This window comes from Petromyzon marinus, chromosome 18, assembly GCF_048934315.1.
Source record: "Petromyzon marinus isolate PM22_M1 ecotype Great Lakes invasive population chromosome 18, UKy_Petmar_22M1.pri1.0, whole genome shotgun sequence".
Classification (NCBI taxonomy): Eukaryota; Metazoa; Chordata; class Hyperoartia; order Petromyzontiformes; family Petromyzontidae; genus Petromyzon; species Petromyzon marinus.
In genome coordinates, this window is record NC_133684.1 from 10276694 (window position 1) to 10295612 (window position 18919).

The 18919-nt window shown below is 46.7% G+C and overlaps 1 protein-coding gene across 3 annotated transcripts in view; it reads left to right on the forward strand.

Moving 5' to 3' along the window:
- Window positions 1-18919, forward strand: part of LOC116943661 (microtubule-associated tumor suppressor 1 homolog) — a 79813-nt gene that overhangs the window by 22883 nt on the left and 38011 nt on the right. For all 3 annotated transcript variants that reach the window (XM_032956698.2, XM_076067878.1, XM_076067879.1), the window contains one exon: window positions 11249-11448. In XM_032956698.2, the coding sequence (XP_032812589.1) occupies window positions 11249-11448 (200 nt within the window). The remainder of the gene's footprint in view (window positions 1-11248; window positions 11449-18919) is intronic.

Genomic DNA, 18919 nt, shown 5'->3' on the forward strand with positions numbered 1-18919 from the left:
CCCCCCCACGATCATGAATGGCTACAATATCTACATCGATATCGGTAAGTCGTTTTAGCATACCGTGCTGCTATACAATTATTCACGATGTTGCACCAATGAATAAGACTATTTCGCGTACTAATGTCTCTATGTATACAGTTCAGTTGTGTGGTTGAGGCTAAGCGTATTTGTGTTCAAACGAGTATTCGAGCTGTGTAAATATCCATTGTTAGCTCTCAGCTGGTGCTGAATATTCCATATTCTCTTGGCAGGGCCCAGTTGATTTTTTTTACTGGATTACCATTGTTTACTTCCCACTTGAAGTACTCTTTTGGCTAAATCTGGAGGATTGAGAGAGGCTGAATTTAATCTTGAGAATTAAAAAAGTGCAACCCTCCAATTGTCAACTCAAACCACGGTTGAGTCCAGCCTTATAACGAAGGTAAAGTAAAGGGTTAAAACTCTTTTATTATTTTTCATACTTTGATACTGGCACAAAGGTCCCATGATATAGCTGCTCAACCCAAGCTGTATAATGTTCTGATACGTGTATTCTCTTTGTACTGTGCGCGTTTTGGCGTTCTCTGGTCTGACACTTGAGACGAGGCCATACAGAAGATTCTCTCTGATACAGCCCAATCCGTTTCAAAAACGATGCATATATTAACAAAGCGTGTTTGTTTGCATATTCACCACAAGTACGTGTGGTAAGTGCAGACTTGATTCATTTCTAAAGTTATTTATTTGGTATTTGAACATCTGAACATATTTTTTATAGCCATAAAGGGTAAAACGTTTTCTTATTTTTCATACTTTGATATTGGCAAAAAGGTCCCATGATAAGTCAAGTATGTATTGACAATTTGACATTGTTTACACTCATTCTTCCAGATTCGATCAAGTAAGTACCCCATTTGTGGGAGGTAAACAATGGAAATAATCCAACACACTAACTGGGCCCTGCCATGGGAATATGAAATGTTCAACTTGCTGATGTTACCAGTGGCGATGTGCACAACCCCTAATGCTTGTTTGATGAAGAAAACGCTGCGCTACCACGCCACTCAAAATAATTTGAAGGAAATGTACGTAATGTATAGTGTGTTCATGCGTAAGTTTAACGTGGATCATTGTTGAGGAAGCCGTGTGGGGTTGAAGACTTGGTCACCCAGCGTTCACCCAAGATGAGTAAAAACCTGTTGAGAGCTTTAACCACCTGTCGGGCAACCAATCTCTGCTCATAAATCAAGGCCCAACCGCAGTATCCTGTGGCTGGAGGCTTCGTCAGTGTGTGGTCTCTTGCCTAAGGAGGAATTCAATCTTGAACACCTGCGTAGCACTGCTATTGGGCAGTGGTCAACATATGGAGACAATGGCTGCCCCCCCCCCCCCCACCATAGAAATGTGGAATTGTGCCACTAACTTTGGGGCCACCAAGAGAGATGAACGCAGCTGCGCCGCCTTTAGCTGGGAGACGTTTGCACTCGACGGATCGTGGCACGGGTGGGGGGGGGGGGGACTCCTCACACCACGTGGGCAACGAGGGGTAGCTCCTGGCTGCTCGTGCAGCCCGCTCGTCAACCTCGCCATGAGAATGTGAACGTCGTTCATCCACACCACGCGGGACGACTGTTCCCCGTGCCATTTGGCCATAATTGTAGGCTATGTCACTAGCCCGAGCTGTAATATCACATCGTACGCGGTGAAACGCTTGATTTATATTCTGGCATGGTCTACTAAAGAGGAACGGATCAACATGGTAGTGATTTACAGATTTGATGGTGTATAATTACTGTGTTCAAATCCTGTACTTGGTTTGGCTCGTTGCTGCCACCTGAGATTGGTGCCATTTTGTCATTGGTTTTTATTCTATGGGAAGACTTGATTCCATCATGTGGCGTTTTCTTTTAATGGCATATGTCTTGCCACGTATAAGCAAAACTTGGACTTGAATCGTCTTCAGTTCGCGGTGCAGTGTGAAAATAGGGTTTCCACTTTTTTTCTGGCAACAAAACAAGTGTTTAAGATGTTAAAACACCAAACTGAAACCTTTTACAGGGAATCATGTCTGCATTAACCACAATACGTGTGGTCAGAATGCAAACAAAAAACACTCTCATAATATATGCAGCTTTCAAGTCCAAGTTTTTCTTATACGTAGCCTCGAAAGAAAGCCGTTTCTGGTGTGGACCATTCAGTTTCAAAGACAATGCATATATTATCAGTTTTTTGTTTGCATTCTGACCACAAGCATTGTGGTTAATGCAGACATGATTCCTTGTGAAAGGTTTCAGTTTGGTCTTTTAACATCTTAACACCTGCTTTGTTGCCAGATAAAATGGGAAAACCTGTTCTCATATTTTGGTACTGGCAAAGGAGGTCCCATGATGGTGCAGTGTGTCTTCATGTGCAGGGTCGTGGTTTGTTGTCAGACTTGAGATAGATGCATTGGGGAAAAAAGCTGAGCATTAACCTCTTTTTGCTTAATGCCAGAGGCGTGACGGTGTAGGGGGGCTCACTCTCTTGGATCCCCAAAACAATCCAGCGGCATGACTTTATCCCACTGCTGTCTAAGGTTATGGTACTAGCATCCAACCAAGACCCTGGCGAAGTCCTTCAGAGCGACCCCAGCAAGCAGAATCACCCCGCAGTCTCGAAGATAATCGGCGCTGTGTGGAAAGTCGATGAGAAGTTGCCCCCCAGTGTTTGTGTATGTACAGTCATGGGCTCGAGTGCAGGATCTATTTAATTAAAGCCCATTCTTGTTGAGTCATATCGCCTGCCATTGATTCCTAATCGTCTCGGAATGCATTTTTTATTTGCCGGTCCCTCCCAAATTATATTGGTGGAACACGTAAGCTTCAGGGTTTACTATAATCCCAGTTGAACAATAATAAATACTTTGTACACACTAGGCAATGCGCATCAATGCAGGCCTTTGAAAATCCAGGACGTCCCTTGAATTGAACTTGTGGGTCCAGTCTTTTTTTTCTAAGCCTGCAATTCTTCTGTGCAGCAAATCTACCCAGTCGCTCAAATTCCCTTTGACAAACCTGACGTGTGAATGACGGCCGTCCGGATGTATACGAAATATTTGCGATGGGATCTTTGCGTGTGGTGGCTGTGGGCGCAGCCAGCTGTCGGCCGGCGGAAGGCAGGACAATTTAATGTGCCTAAGAAACAACGTTTATTTTGCCTGCCTTCGCTCAGAAACCATAACAGGGCCGCGTAAACATACAAACGCTGACATGTGGCACTCGAGGTGAATGAAAAATGTTGCCCTTTCTGGATGGGCAACAATTGGGTTTGTGCTGCGCTCCCAACCCTCGTTAATCATTTCCATTTTGCCAAACTACGCTCGCTCGAACTTTAAAAGACGCAGGTTTTTTTGCGTCTCCAATGCAGTGATCCGCATTGTGTTTTTTTTGTGACGGGGCCACGTAATTGTTGTCGTTAGCCCTCCACCACCCGACTTGCCACGTCCACGCAGATGTTAGTTGTACGTGGCTGATGTATTCGTAAAAATTCTGACCTATTTTTAGAATTGCTCACCTTGGTGACTTGAGACTTTTCATGGCCGAATGTTGCGCCTCCGATTTAGCAGGGTCGACTACGTCCCGCGCGAAATAAGTTCAACATGCGTACGATGTAAAATGAACGAGACGACGTCTTTTTCAAACGGCTGAGTTTCATCAGGTAGTTGACCCTGAAGTCAATACGGATCACACGGAAGTGATCAACCCTTGAATGGCTGTTGTGAGCGTCACGCCAAGTGTTGCGTTTGTTTTTGTGCGTAAAGTTTGCCGATGCTGGATTTGAGCGGTGTTTTGCGAATGTAATTTTGATACACTGCTTTTTCTATTGGCGAGTTCCTCAACAATAATAATAACAATTAAAACTTACAAAGCGCCCTTAAACACGGGGGGGGGGGGGTGAACGCATCATTTTAGTGGGCAGTAAAATGTTCAGTGTGCGCGCACGTGTGTACGTCCACCTGATCTATCAATCGTGATGGCGCGCCTGATCACTAAATTTCCTTCGGCGGCCTGAAACAAGTGAAATGACGACTTGGTGTAATAAGACGCGGGGGGGGGGGGGGGGATTTCGGCAACCTGCAGCTATCGGAGCCGCATGCGGCTTGGCCTAAGGATTGCTTCGTGACGTTCCTTATGAAGCGCCCACCCTCTTCACGAATTCACGTGGATTGAGGCTCTTGAAATATCGTTTTTTTTTACATGATTCGAAAAGAATGTCTCTTATTGTGCTTGCCGACCCCCCCCCCACCCCGAGCGTGCGTCCTGCATGTCAAGCTCATTTGTAAAGGCTGTTCAACGTATTTGCACGTCCTTCAGTCTGTGTGTGTGTGTGGATAAACGTATTTGTTTTTCATTAATGAGACTCAATAGATGATGGGAGTTGTACATTTAATTTGCAAGTTTAATTACGAATTTCGATATGTTCTGGAAAAGGGTAGCAACATCCCATTATGGATAACCGTCTAAATACATTGTTTTAATCGTTGCTTTTTTAAATTATTTGCAAAGTATCACACAATTTGTGGGCTCCATTATTTTTTTTGGGGGGCTTGACGATGAGGAGTTGAACTAGGCTAATGTTACTCTTTGGTTCTATTCGGTAAAGTCACGTAGGTAAAAAATAAAACAACAAAAATTACGACGTTTCGGCCACAACACAAGTGGCCGAAACGTCGTTATTTTTTTTACCTACGTGACTTTATCGAATAGAACCAAAGAGTATATCCTTGCAGTCACGAAAACTTCAAATCTAGAATGGGCTAGTGTTTTTTTTAATGGCGCGCACACAGTAACGTACACTCATCGAATAATAGCATCGTTGGAGAAACGCAAACACCGCTGTCATCGGATCATGCAAAACATGTGGCGTTATACCTCGTGAAGGTTCAACACGAGGTTTACATTTCGGTTTTATTTCCCATGTTATTTTGCGGTGACGTGAGCTCGTTTCGGTTATCGCTTGCCCGGCTTGTTCCCCCCCCCCTCCTCTTCTCGGAACTTTTCACGGTGCATTGAGGTGTCTGTCATCGTCAACAAAAAAACCAACCCACACGGCTTTAGCGTCTGGATCCTCGTGTCAGCGCTGAGCACTCGTGCCAAGTAAGTGTCCTGGCCGTTATTGTGGTGTGCGAGAGATACAATGTTCAGTTGATTGCAAATATTTCGTATAAAAAAAAAGTTAAGTTTTTCTGGTAGAAAATGATGGCAAGGCACCGCCATAGAATGTTGACGCCAAGAGCAGGCTCGTGTCCTTGAGCCGTGCAGCAAGGCAGCGCAACGCCGCGCGTAGCCTCTATGAATGTCCCGACACTTTAATGTCTGTATGTTGAACTTCTTTCGCACCGTATGCAGCCAAACCGTGCTATAATAGGAGGTAGTTTAAGTTTATTTTCTTTCGCCAGGTAAAAAAACTAACTGAACCTTGTAAAGCGTGTATAGTTAAGTCAAGCTGTCATGTTCTGGATGGCTAATGACGAGGGGGGGGGGGGGGAGGTTAGTTTTTGACAAGAATTTTGGCATAAAACTGCTGCGGTGGCCTTAACCCTCACCCCAAAACAAACATGCATCGTGGTTTCGTTTGGTCCGACTTTTAATTGCAAAGGAGATGAACGCCGCAGCCTTGCGCTGGTTTGCGAAATGCATCTCGGCTCGCTCTGAAGTTATTGGGGGGGACGCGACCCCGTTTTGGTGTCGCGTTGTTTTTATCGAGGGTCAGGTCAGCGACTCGTTGCTCGGATGCGCGCACTCGGTGTTTCTCCGCTCGGTTGATGATCTCCAGCCAAGTCGTGGAAATTCCACGTGCTTATGGTGGGGCGGGGAATGTCGGGGGGGGGGGGGGGGGTCACTCTTCATGACCACCATTGTCGGCTTCCCACGGCGGCCATGGTTTGCTTATTTTATTGACCAATGGAGAACAGATGGGATGAGCTTGAACCCCCGACCTGAATTTTAACTCGCAACCTTACAATTAAGCCAAGCAATTTAAACCTCGGCGATACCCGCATGAAGCCATAAGTGTTTGTGTGTGTGGTTTATATGCGCACGTTACAGCCCCTTTTGCAAATCCGCTGCTGGATGAGGGCCCTCCCCATGCCGTGCAGATCATGGGCGTGAATTGTTCATACTTCAACCAGCCAGCATGGTGAAGCTGGGGATCCTAGAAGTACCGTACAAGTTTCACCGTACTGCCTACCCTGCAGCCCGATGCACGTAATACATTTTATGCATGGTGGTCGCTGATCCAAGCACTATCCAGGCTTGGCCTTGCTTCGGCTTGCAAGTGCGTGTGTGTGTGTGCGCGCGTGTTTACATGCAAACTAGCAGTTTCATTTCTGTGTCCCTTGTGTGGCGCTCCGAAACAAACGCCCAAGTGCCGTGGTGTGGTTCTGGTATGGGCCCGGCTGTAACGGCGATGGAGGGATTGAGTGTCGCCATGGGCCATCGTGGGGGCAGTGTCGCAATGCACTTTGTTTTGCAATTCCTGGGGGGGGGGGGGGGGTTGACTCATTTCTCTATCGGCTGCGTCCGCGAGCAATTCCGAGTTCTGTACCCTGGCTTGCTTTCCGTGCAGCGGTTGCTGCTGCTCCGCCGCCGCGCTCTGCCATGCGTCGTGAGTGCAACACGTTTTCGGTTTTATGTTTGCAATCGCACAGCGGTTATGACGTTTGTAATGCAAGGTCGTTTTTTTCATTTGTACCATTGAACAACAACAAAAAAACCCTGAAATCTGGTAGCGTGTTTTCCCCCGCACCTCCGATTTGCACGGTTGGCTGCATACGGTGTGAGATGTTGAATATACGTGCGCACGTACGACATCGTTGTCCTTTCTTAAAATTTTAAACTGCAGAAATAGATGGACTAAATTTACATGTTGACCGATGTTCCCGTTCGGCCTTGGTACGCTAGAAATGTCTTTCTCCATGAACACGATAGAGACTTTCTCAGGCGTGGTTTTTCCCCAGTCACAACAGTGATTCTGGCATGGAGAAAGTATTCCCTTGATGGGAGTGAGTTCTAAATCCTGCCCGAGTTGATGCAGATTCCCTTCATTATTGGCTCAAGGCTCTCATCGGCAGATGGGCCCTGACCCTTGCTTGTTTTGAGCGAAACTTGTCTTGTGTTTATAAAGTATGACCATTGGTAAATTAGAAGTCCCAAGGCTTTGTCTTTGATAATGCTATCTATATGACAGCAAAAACTAGGATTGGATGTCGTTTATAAACACACTTGAATGGACGTTATGTTAACTTTGTGTACCATGGCCTATTTGGTTTCAGCATTCCAAAAGTAAAAAACTTTGAACTTGCAGCAACCGATTTTTTTTATGTGCGTTTCATATTTGCTTGCGTTTGTTCATTAGCGTGGAGTTTTTCCTCCCCCCACCCTACCCCCCCCCCCCCCCCAAAGTTATGACACAATTCGCAGTCAAAATAGAAATCATTTTAGCTGGGCGTTGCCCCACCTGGACGCGCTAATCGTTTAATGGAATAAGCGCGGTGATGCTATTGATAAATTTAATTATGACTAGAGGGGTAGCGTAATAATCACGGTGTCGAAGCTTATGATGATGACGAATCCTACTACAGACTTAACTCGCTTTCTTACCCATCCCTCTGATGCATTCAACCCCATTTAAACGTGCAATTGAGTATAAGACGGGAGTTTGGACATTAGGCTCTATCAGTAGGTTGTGTTTGTGAGAAATGGCTTAATAGGCTTTGCACCGTGTGTGTGTTAGCACTGGAACTGTTACTATTGAGCAACAAAAACATTTGGATTTAACGGCTCGGGAATCTATTGACTTTCATCAAAGTAATTTAACGGTGTCCTGCAGGAGACGGTACAGAAAGTAGGATTTTGATGGGCAGGTTGTGTTCTCTGATTTCTATACGCAATTAGTATGTTCTAGCCAATAACATTAAAACTGTACAATTGGCCACCATTCCATAGTTACTCCTGAATGTCCTCACCCAATGATGTTGAAACAAGAACAGGATCTGTACATTGTATACTGAACTTTATGGTGAAAGACTTTTGCATTTTTTCCATAAACGTATTCTAATTTTCAATGTAATTGGCAAGCGTGTTACTGGCAACATCTCTTTAGCTGAGACTTACGTGCTCTAGGCATAGTTTTTAACATGACTCACCTGCTGTTTAGTAAGTGAGTGCAGGGTTTAGAAGTATCTTCCCTGATTGGCTATGGATTTATACGTACAGCCAGAAAATAAAGGCTCTTGTGTAATACAATAATTGGGTACAAGCACAAGTTCGTTATGCGTTTCGGTTTGATCGAAAATTGTATTCATTTTGTAACCTTTTGTGGCTTAAACGTTAATGTACGTCCCAGTCGCATTTGTTTTTTTGACAAATCACCTTGGATCAGATTTTTATTTTGCTAGGTTCCAAAGGAGCCGTTAGGACATGTTCTGCATTGAAAGACAGGAAAGCATGCATTGGAGAATATATACACGGGTTAGACATCGTATTATTGACTGTTCGGAAAAATAAGTGAGAGGATGCAGCGCTCCTGAGGGTTGATGACTGGTGGCCAAGACTAGCGACAGAGGAACAATTGGAGGAGGTAACAGCGGTCATCCACTATGGAGTATTGAGCGGATGGGCTAGATTGATTGTTACGTTACAGGACTGACAAATTAATCGATCCTGGAGAAATCCGATAAGCTACTATGTAACGTTTTCACAGATGTCCAGTGGGGGCGGGTCAGAAAGTTACAACAGGAAACGATACGACAACATTATCGGAGTGCAAAGTATAGGACAGGTAAGCAAATAAACGAAAGCGAAACTATTTTATTCACCAAATAAGGCCCACTGAGCTGTTCTTTTTCAGAAGTGACCTGGCCACAAATACTAGCTCAACAAAAAGTGGCTTATCGTGTGCAAATTTATAGCAGCCAAATACTCCTCAACGCGTAATGTTGATTTATAAATGTGAAGGGAAAAACCGGAGGACCCAGAGAGAAATCCACGCGACCACGGGGAGAACATGCCAACTCCAGATGTACAGCATGCGTTCGGGTCTGGATCTAATCCACAGCCACCTGCATGCCACTGCAGTAAGAGATGTGAAATTACTTGGCGCCTTGAGGTTCTATGAAAGGGTCCATACAAGCTGCTATTATTATAAAAGAACGATGATGTGCATTAATTCAATGTCTAAATGGCAGTGTAATGGCATATGCCTGTAGGAATTAACGCCAATGCAAATTGATTAACCAGAGAAATATCATCAAGCCTAGACTTTCTGAGGGGATCTGCATTGGTATGTTTTTGGACGGTTCCGTTATGGAACAAGTGGCATACAGGAGGAAACTGGAAACCCCTTTGATCCAGCACGTGGGAGTAACACTCGATCTCCGTACAGATATATTCAAGAATGTATTACTTTACCATTCTGTTCCGACCACTTCACCGAAACTTGGGAGGCACATTTGATGGAACAGAGGCGGTACAGAATCGAACCCACGGCCACCTTCATACCGGACAAGGGAGATCACACCACCATGGTGCTCCTTAAAATAATAAACTAAATGAAAGTACAATTTAAAAACCAATCACCAACCTTTGGAATGCATGTATCCAGGTATTGATTGATCATGGTTAATGCTGATTACAACTCAAATGTGTTTGTCATAGCATCGGACAACCCAGTAGCATTGGTTAAAAAAAATGCAGTGTAAGGGGAGGATATCGTTGGTTTAGAGATGACATGTTGTCGTTTCCACTGCTGCTTTCGGCCTGCATACGGAGATGAGAACCATGCCAATACTATTTGTTTCTATTCGGTAAAGTCACGTAGGTAAAAAAATAAAACAACCAAAAATCACGACGTTTTGGCCACAACACAAGCGGCCTTCATCAGGTGAAGGGACCAGACTGTCTCGAGGACAGCGCTGGAGTGAACACGGCTAAGCTCAGACCGCGACCTTTAAGCTGTGTGAGAGGAATCAAGGTGCCTTGACAAAGGAATTGGCATAAAATTTTGCATTTAATTGGCGGACTTAGCATGATGAAAGGTGAACATGTGCAGGTCGGCGAGGGGGGGGGGAGGTGTGAAAAGAGAAGCTGCGAAAGTTTGGGGTGACACTGCTTGAAAAACTATACTGTACCATTGAAAATTAGTTTAATGTTTGGTTTGATTCAGAACATCTTTCCAATGGTTGCTTAATTTGAAACCATCTTCTCGGTTGAAATTGTGTCTGCGTTTGTAAATCTGAATTGCCTCGTGAACAAATCTCTGATTTGAACCAAAGAGTATGGATCCTTGCAGTCACGAAAGCTTCAAATCTAGAACCATGCCAATGCTCGTTTTGAGTAGACTCGTTACTGTTTAAATGTTGCGAGGTCAAGTGGGGGGGGGGGGGGACAATTCGCCCCATTTGCCCAAGGCCGATAAAATAAGTATCGATTTGTGGTAACATCAAAGCGATAATCCTACAAAGAGACTTAAAACAATTTTGTTAGAATTCAACCGTAGTCTGTACGTGGAGGGGAGTTATCGTTTACGTATACTGGAAGTATCGCAAAACAAGTACTATTGCAAGAGTGAAGGAGCCGATTATCGCGAAATGTAATCGCATCCTGGAGCGCGATTATCGCGGCAACCTCTCGAGGTGACTTTGCGTTTCTTCGAGCTATCAAAGTTACTCTTGGGGTGACACGTGGCAATCCTCGCCTCATTTATTGGCAGACTAATGCCCACTTGACGGTCCAAAGTGCTGTCAGCTTGTCTCGCACAGGGGACCACTCGCTGGAGGGCGTTCCCCTCCCACCCCTTCAAATGTTGATCTTTGAGACGTGTGATGCGAGTCGCTTTATACGCGTGTTTACATTCGCTCCGAGATGGGTGTCTCCATCAAAAAAACTAATGTATATTATTAACTTGCCAACTTTCAGAGATTCGAACAAACCTGTCCGTAATGTCCAGTGGCCTGTTTGAACCGAGAGTCGTAAGTTCAACCTCCGCACAATCGATTGCGGTGGTGGAATCTACATCTCCAGAACCATGAAGAACCAGTGGCACGCCTGCATCTACAGAAAATTATCCAACTTTTAAAGCAATTCCCCGTGTTTTAGTGTACATGTCGTGCAACATGTTTGGAATCAACAGGACCTCCTGGTACCTAACTCGTTTTGTAAGTAGACGAGTCCCCCCCGTAATAATAATTCGTAAAAAAAAAAGTCTTGGCTGTGTGTGTTTGTTGCAGGTGCCGGCCGGCCGGCCCTGGCGGGCTGCCTGAGCCAACCCGACCTGCTGCTGTCACGGGGCCCCGACGAGTTGCTGGGGGAGCTGCGTGCCACGCGCGACGAGCTGGCGCGGCGCCTGCGGTGCGCACAGCGGCTCGACGTGCAGAGGGGCACCGCCCTCGCTGCCCTCGCCACCGCGCTGCAGAACTTCGCCGCCAGGGTATGCAGGGGCACGGGGCGTGGGGTGGGCGCCCTGTGTGTGTGCGCGTGGCGCCAAGCGGGGGAAATGCAGAAAGCTGGGCACAGCTGGTGATCTTGCCAGTCGTCTCGGACAGTCGACCCATGGCACCCCTGGGTCTGCCCGTGACCTCCTGCCAGCAGCGAGTTCTCAACACCTTCACTTGGCCACGAAGTGCACCGAACCTGGAACAAGCGCTGTGGTGATGTCCACCGCCACTTAATGGCGAATGGCGGCTGTAGTTCCTCTAGGTTGACTCTGTCTTAAATGCGTACCCAGTGCGGTGAGTAAAGGTCAGCGCTGGGGAGACGAAGGCGGCTGGGGATTGGTGCTGGTTACCTAGCTCCTTGTGTGCCGACTTGCATGGATGCTCGCCACACATTCTTTGGTTATTTCGGTAAAGTCACGTAGCTAGAAAAATAATAAAAATAAAGTAAATACAATAAAAAAAATAAAAAAACACTAATGTAGACTGTAGCCTGGTTCTTAAGTTTGAGTGTGTACTAGCAGTCTATAATGTAGACTAGCAATGGTTATTAAGCTGGGTGAGTGTACTGGCAGTCTATAATGTAGACTGTCGCCTGGTTCTCACCACTGTTGTGTTCCGAGTGCGCCGGTGGCGATGTTAACTACCTCGCCTGGTATACAGGGGGTCGCGTGTTCCATCCCCACCCTGACGCCTGCCGTATATTCGGAGTTTGCGTGTTTCTCCCTGTGGTCCCGTGGATTTTTTCTGTGGGTCCTCCGGTTTTTACCTCCACATTTTAGAAACATGTTTTAAGAGTATTTGGCTGCAATTTTTCCACGTGATAAGCCACTTGGGTTATTAATTGTGACCAGGTAGCCTCTTAAAAAGAGCTATATAGCTCGGTGGGCGTTACCTGATAAAATAAAAGAGTTTAGTCTTCAAGGACTGGATGGAGCCCGTCCGTGCCATGTGATCAAATAAGGATTTGAGCTGCTCTACTGGAGAAAGATCCAGGCAAGTGAAATAAAATGTGAATCATCACGCCAGACAACAACCAGTACAGCTGCCCAGAAACATATCTTGCACCGAGTTTTGGGATCAATTCATCCTCGTGGTGCCTAATTACACTGGCACAGAGGGGTGCCTGCGATTTCTGTAATCATGAGGGTAGTTAAAATGAGACTGCGATTATTGGGGAGGGGGGGGGGGGTCCGCTCCTTGTGAGGTCCTCCCGAATGAGTGGTCAAGCGCACGCCGGTCATTGGTGTTCCCCTGTAATTAGCGGGGCTGTTCTCGTCGTCTTTGCCAAACCAACCTCTCCTCCCCTTTTTGTTGAATTCACGGTTGCTGCCAGGTGCTGCTTCAAAGCCACGAATTCTCATTTTTGCCTGCGCAAAACTCTTTTGCATCGAGAGGACCTTTTGGAACCTGTGTGGCCTCGATGCCAGCAGGTGGCAGTGTGGTCATCAACTGCGGAACCACATCAGCTAATTTTAAAGTTCCCTTTGTCCTTAAGAAAGGGCCATTTTCTTCGGCCAGTATTCATGATGATGATGGTAATTGCGGGATTTAAAAAGTTAAAATGTGTGCTTGGATTGGTATCGTACACTACTGCTAACGCAGTTGTATAACGTTTATTATTCTAATTATATTCAGAGGCAATTATTAGTTTACAACTTTTTATTAACAAAGTCCCACTTGCTGAAGTCAAAATTTTGTTAGTGAGAGTAGTTAAGAAGAAACTTTTTGCTCGTAAGCAGCCAAAAATGCGGCTTTTCCTAAGTGGTGCATGCTTTGTAGTCTCTTGCGATGCATTCTGCACCACCCAGGCCCATTGACTGGTCCACCCGTGAACGGATTCCACTTCCCCACCTGTGGGCAACCGAGTGGTCTGACCTTTGTGGGTCACTTCCAAAGGAGTTTGCGGGAATCTGGTTTTGACTCTGATAATCCAGGCAGTGGTGTCTGTCCAGGTGACGGGCATTTCTTTTGTCTCGAGTTCTGGTGGCTCGTGTTGAACTAAAATACAGTGGACTGCATAGTTTTGATAGGCCAGGGGTTGGCAACCCAAATAACAGAGCCATTCAAGATCCGCATTGCACGTGACTACGAGACGGCCGTCCTTAATAAATAACGTCACGAGCCAGTCCACAAAGAGACGCGGCTCCGGGAAGCCGCAGGTTGCCGACCTAGGCTGACCTGAAAGCCGTCTGGGTTTGATCTGTGAGAAAAGGTGGCGAGCCCGAGTTAGAGTCAGGTGTGCAGGTGAAGAAGAGGTTTGTCCCGCTGATTTATACAGTGCAGCAGCAGCAGCATCATTCTGGACGCTCCTCGGGGATTCGTGTTGAACTTGTTCCAGATTTTCTCGTTTTTCCTTGTCCCCCTGCTCTCAGACTTACGAAGGCAAATATTGGTGTTGGCTCGAGCGCAGCAGGGCACTGTCTTTTGGCTTTGCATTTCATTCGGGTTGCGTGTGCCCCCCACCACCCCCCCCCCCCCATTATCGTTTTCGTTACGTCCCAACGTTTCCACTTGGCAAAATTCAACGTCGGGTTGTCGCTCCTGAAAAATGCGCGCGTGCGCGCCGCCCTCTTCGATCGAGACCACAACAGGAGTTGTGGCGAGGCTGCGTGGAATATTTTTAAAAGGTCCGGGTGGGGGGGGGGAATCTCCACCCGCGAGAAGACGCTTTATGCTGCGTCTGCTTCCACACGTAGCGACGGACGTGCCGGTAACAAGAGGGCTCAAGCAGAGCCGTGACACTACATCGCCCCAAGCCGCTGTACGTTTTTTTGCGAGACGACGGCTATTATCGTGACGTCGTTAATGTTTTTGATGGGATGCTGCCCGTGGTGCAACGGTTGACACCACTGGATTTGTAATCCAGAGGTCGTCGGTTCAGTTAAAACTAAACTCTTTCATAAGGTAAGGCCCCGACTTAGCTTGTTTTTCAGAAGCGCCCTGGCCACAAACGATAGCTCAACGAAGTGGCTTAACATGTGGAAATTTATAGCAGCCAAATACTCTAAACGTTACTTTTCTAAAAGTGTGGAGGGAAAAACCGGAGTACCTGGAAAAAAAAACCTACGCCACCACCGGGAGAGAGAACATGCAAACTCCCAAATATACAGGCGTCAGGATCTAGCCCACGAACCTCCTGTAATACTGTACGAGGTAGTTAATATCTTGCCAGCGTTGAAATAATGAGCGCGTTCCTTACACACTTCTCCGCTCGCCTGCCTATGTCCACTTAGCGGGGTATATACGTGGATTGCACGATGGGGAGTCAATTGGCATGTCACGGGGTGGAGTGTGGGTACACTCCTACCGTGTCCAAAATGTCCATCTTGCATGGAAGTGTTCCCAAATACCCATTAAGAAGTTCGCTAGGGCTCGCTAGTTAAAGGCCTTTCTGCCAGCGGTGGCGTGAGCTTGGGAATTGCGGGGCTGCACCTTCGCCTTTCCATGAACCAACCATCACGCGAACTCGGTGTTCCCCGCAGCAGTGGCTTTTGGTTAACCGTCGAACAAAGACGTCCATTGCATCTCGTGCTTTCAGATGCCGTTTTGCGGCCGTCTGGAACGGCTCTTCCTTCCGATATACTGGAAGCCGCACTGGAGCTATGCACTTTCAAATCGAGCTTGAAAACTACTTTCTTTAGAACTGCTTTCTGCGTTCAGCTTGTTGCCCCATTTTCCCCTGCACGTCCAATTAGCACGGTCCGCTACGTACGGCGCGAAGGAGATGTATAGATGAAAGCATGCAACACATTCTGCAGATGAAACGCTTGCAGAAAGGTTGAGCCGGCTGTGTGGAGCCGCGCACGTAACGCAGCGGAGCTCTTCATTTGCTGTGGCATCGGTGAGGAATGAAGCTAGTGCGGGGCCTGAAGCATATGTTATAAAGGGGCCCTAAAAATATATATACAAATATTAAAACACAATTTTTGTTACTTGCATAGTAAAGTAATTGTATTTTTTCATTGCTATACAGCCAGATAATACGACAAATCGAGAACCTTAGACACCCCGTTGTTCATAAAAGTTGAAGGCAATATAGTACTGTAGTAATAGGGCAAGTGCAGAATCCCTGAAACCGGAATTGATAGCTTAAAAAGCATTTAGCGCAGGGCCCTTGAAAGTGCGGGGCCCGTAAGCAATATGTAGCTACTTTTACTCCCAGGATAATCCGGCACTGTGTGGCATCGTTCAGCTTTCTCCACAGCGCAGGGAATTATTAAAACGCGCATCGCCGACACGCCGCCGTTGTTGGTCCTGGCGGCAGTTTGCGTGCCCCGATGCCGCACATGGGCAGTGGAACCTCTGCCGCTCCCGCCGGTGTGGTTTTTTTTGTCGGGACAATATTGCCTCGTTTTCCTTTCGCTCTCCCGAGGTGCGATTTCCGTACGCATCCCAGTCACTTTATGACCGTCTGCTGTTCCCTGCACGCGGTCCCCCGTGCTGAGCTCGGCGCGATGGGGACCGCGTGTGATGATGCAGAATGATTGTGTTAATGTAAAGCGTGTGTGTGCGTGTGTAAAGTAATAATAATAATAGCTCTGTACAAGCTGCTTCTGCAGTAATAGCACAGGCCACTTGGTAAAGAATCGGTTGCACTTGGACGAAAGTGCCTGAAATGCGGTTTTGATCCTATTGGATCTCTCGAGCTAAGCTGCGTTGGATGGTGACCATTGTGCATAACAGGTACTATAGGTTGGCAGGAGGGTGGGGGTTATGGGCAGCAGAGGTCCGTGGATCAAAATGCATTGTATATTGTACTAATGCTCCCTGTTCAACCCGAACTGACCAGTGTGGTGAAGTGTGAACAGCCTTGAAATGCACATCGTGTGGAAGGCCCTCATCCAGCAGTGCATTGACTCACGATCGGAATATTTATACGGCAAGGAATCCGATTAGCTACGAAGCTCTCTTTCACAGTTGTCCAGTAGGATTGACGAGCGACTCTACACGTGCAGCGGTTGTCACGTGGTGTCTTCCTTGCTTAAGTGAGCATTGGGGTAGTAGGCAAGCCTCTCAACGACCTGCCCGACCCCATATGATGTTTTCCCCTTTCCTGGTTGGTGGAAGTCCGCGTTCTTATGCCACCTTGTGCAGGGCCCCCCCTCTCCATGGTTCCTGTTGTCCGGTTGCTGCCCGGCTTCATTTCGCCGACTTTCCTCCAAATCCACATCTTAAAAAAACAACAACAACCTTGCAATGTCCCTTTCCCACATACTCGCGGGCCACACGTCACGAGAGAGACGGGTGCATCGTCACGTGGCTACTTATAGATCATTGTGCGAATTTCTGCACCGAGTAAGCACCGGGGGTATATAAAGCCTGTATATTTAATGCAAATCCATTACCCCCCCCCCCACCACGACCCTCCAATGACATTGGTCACCTTGCGCAAATGAACTTCGTTGTAAAAAGCGTACGCATGCATCACCATGAGCGATGCGTTGTGTGGGAGGGAATTAAAGTATAGGACCGTTTCTCTGCGGGGTCGTTGTGCTGAAAATGGTCTCGTCGAGTTTATTATTAACCCACAGCCGCAATGGAAAACGGGTCACCGCATAGCTCACGATCACAGCCTTGACACAATTTTTTTTATTGTTATTTCAAATTACACGCCATCTAAAGTGATTTCACCCACATCAAGTATTTTTAAGCCAGTGTACACGTGCATTGCTATAGCATAATTTGGTATGATTTTTTTCCCCTCTGTGTACATTAATTTTGCACTGGCATTTGAAGTATTTCAAGCGATGCCATGTATTACAGCGTGGTGTGCACGCACCTGCGTTTCATGTGCAGGCATGATTGCGAAAGTTATTCTGCATTGGCTACATTTATAATTACGGTGACCTGCTGTCTGTGCCAGATATCAACAGTAAGCGATATGGCAAGCTAGGTATAAGCAAGTGATATGCCAGCATTTGATTACGTAAATGTATTCAACAATTGCTCACGTGTGCATGCGAGAGCGGCACCTCCGATTAGCGCGGTTGGCTACGTACAGTGCTAAAGAAGCTCCACACACATTTGTGACCGGAGCCTCCTATTCAAGTTATGCCACCCTTTTTTACGTCGTTTCGGTGAAAAATGCAGCCGATGAAATTCCCCGCGGTTGCAGTTGTTGTTGTTGTTGTTTTCCCCTGGAGGACCGGTAAGATTCTGCCCCACTTGCCGACACAAATCCAAGAGCCGAACCACGATCATTGCAAAATACCTTCCGTTTCCCAAACGGAATGTAGCGCTAATGCGAGTAATCGGTCTTGGTTTTCAGCTTGGCATCGATCACGGCAAAAGCTCACGGCCGGCGCGCGCACGCGCGTAGTGGGGGAATATTTGGCGAGAGATGGCACCCGCAAGCGGGGGGGGGGGGGAGAGCAGATGCGATGTCCTGCTAAGCTATATAGCTAAATTAAAATGAATGTACTCTCCGAATTCAAATGCGTTTCGTGTCACCAAATGCAATAGCTGCCTGCTTCCTCATGGGTGTGGCTGATGCTCTTTTTCCATTGGTGGCACTGCCTAAATGTATGGAAATTCCGCGTTCGTGTGGTGGTGGCCAGTCTATATGTAACATTGCCACTGCTTTATAATAAAGCGCTACTCATTTTGTTGGGCCAGGTGGGTATGATGGGCCGAGTTTGAACCCCGACCGAGACTTCAACTCCAACATCTGGTTAAGATTCGAGGCCTTTAATCCGTGGCATTTAACTGTCTAGCTGTTGGCAGAGAATGCATACAAAAAAAATGCAATCTGGTTAAAGATTAACGTAATGTGCAAATGAGTGGAGTTGCTTAAGGTGCACACCCGACTGTATTATGCGGGACATTAGTTATGAAGAAATGTGACCTCGCGAAAGCAGTAAAGAAATGCGCCTTTCTTTTTTGGTAACAATAGCCGAATGTGCGTGCTGTTGAAGTGACGGCATTCCGATGTGTCCAGTCCTAAGCCTGTCCCTTTCGGGCCACAAAGCCCTACCGGCGTTGGGTTTTGGTGTTGTTGCAGCATCGTCCTTGTGACAAAATTTGTGCCATTTGAGTCGTTGGCGGAGACTGGGAAATAAAAAAAAGGTTTTTTTGTATTTAGGAGCTGACGTATTTGGTCTCAAGTCATCGGATTCCTCCAGTGTAAGTAAATATTCTGATACTTTAAATCTAGGTGATGTAACAAAAAAAACATCTGGAATTGTGTAGAAAAACGAAATGATGTTTGAGTCAACCGGTATCTCGTCGCTCAAACAAGCCACGCGCCGGGTGTTTTGTGACAGTTGGCAGCCCTGTGCCTCGGGGTGGAACTTGCGCGTTGCTGTGGCGGGGGCAAGTCTGTCCACGAGTCAACCGACGTTGATGGTGCAGAGTGGTACTCTATTGACCCTGATGTGGTGATATGCTGACCTGGGATTTGAACTTCTCAAACTTCTGGTTGTGAATACTCCTACCCGAGTGGAATTTAATATTTGAAAAAAGCTG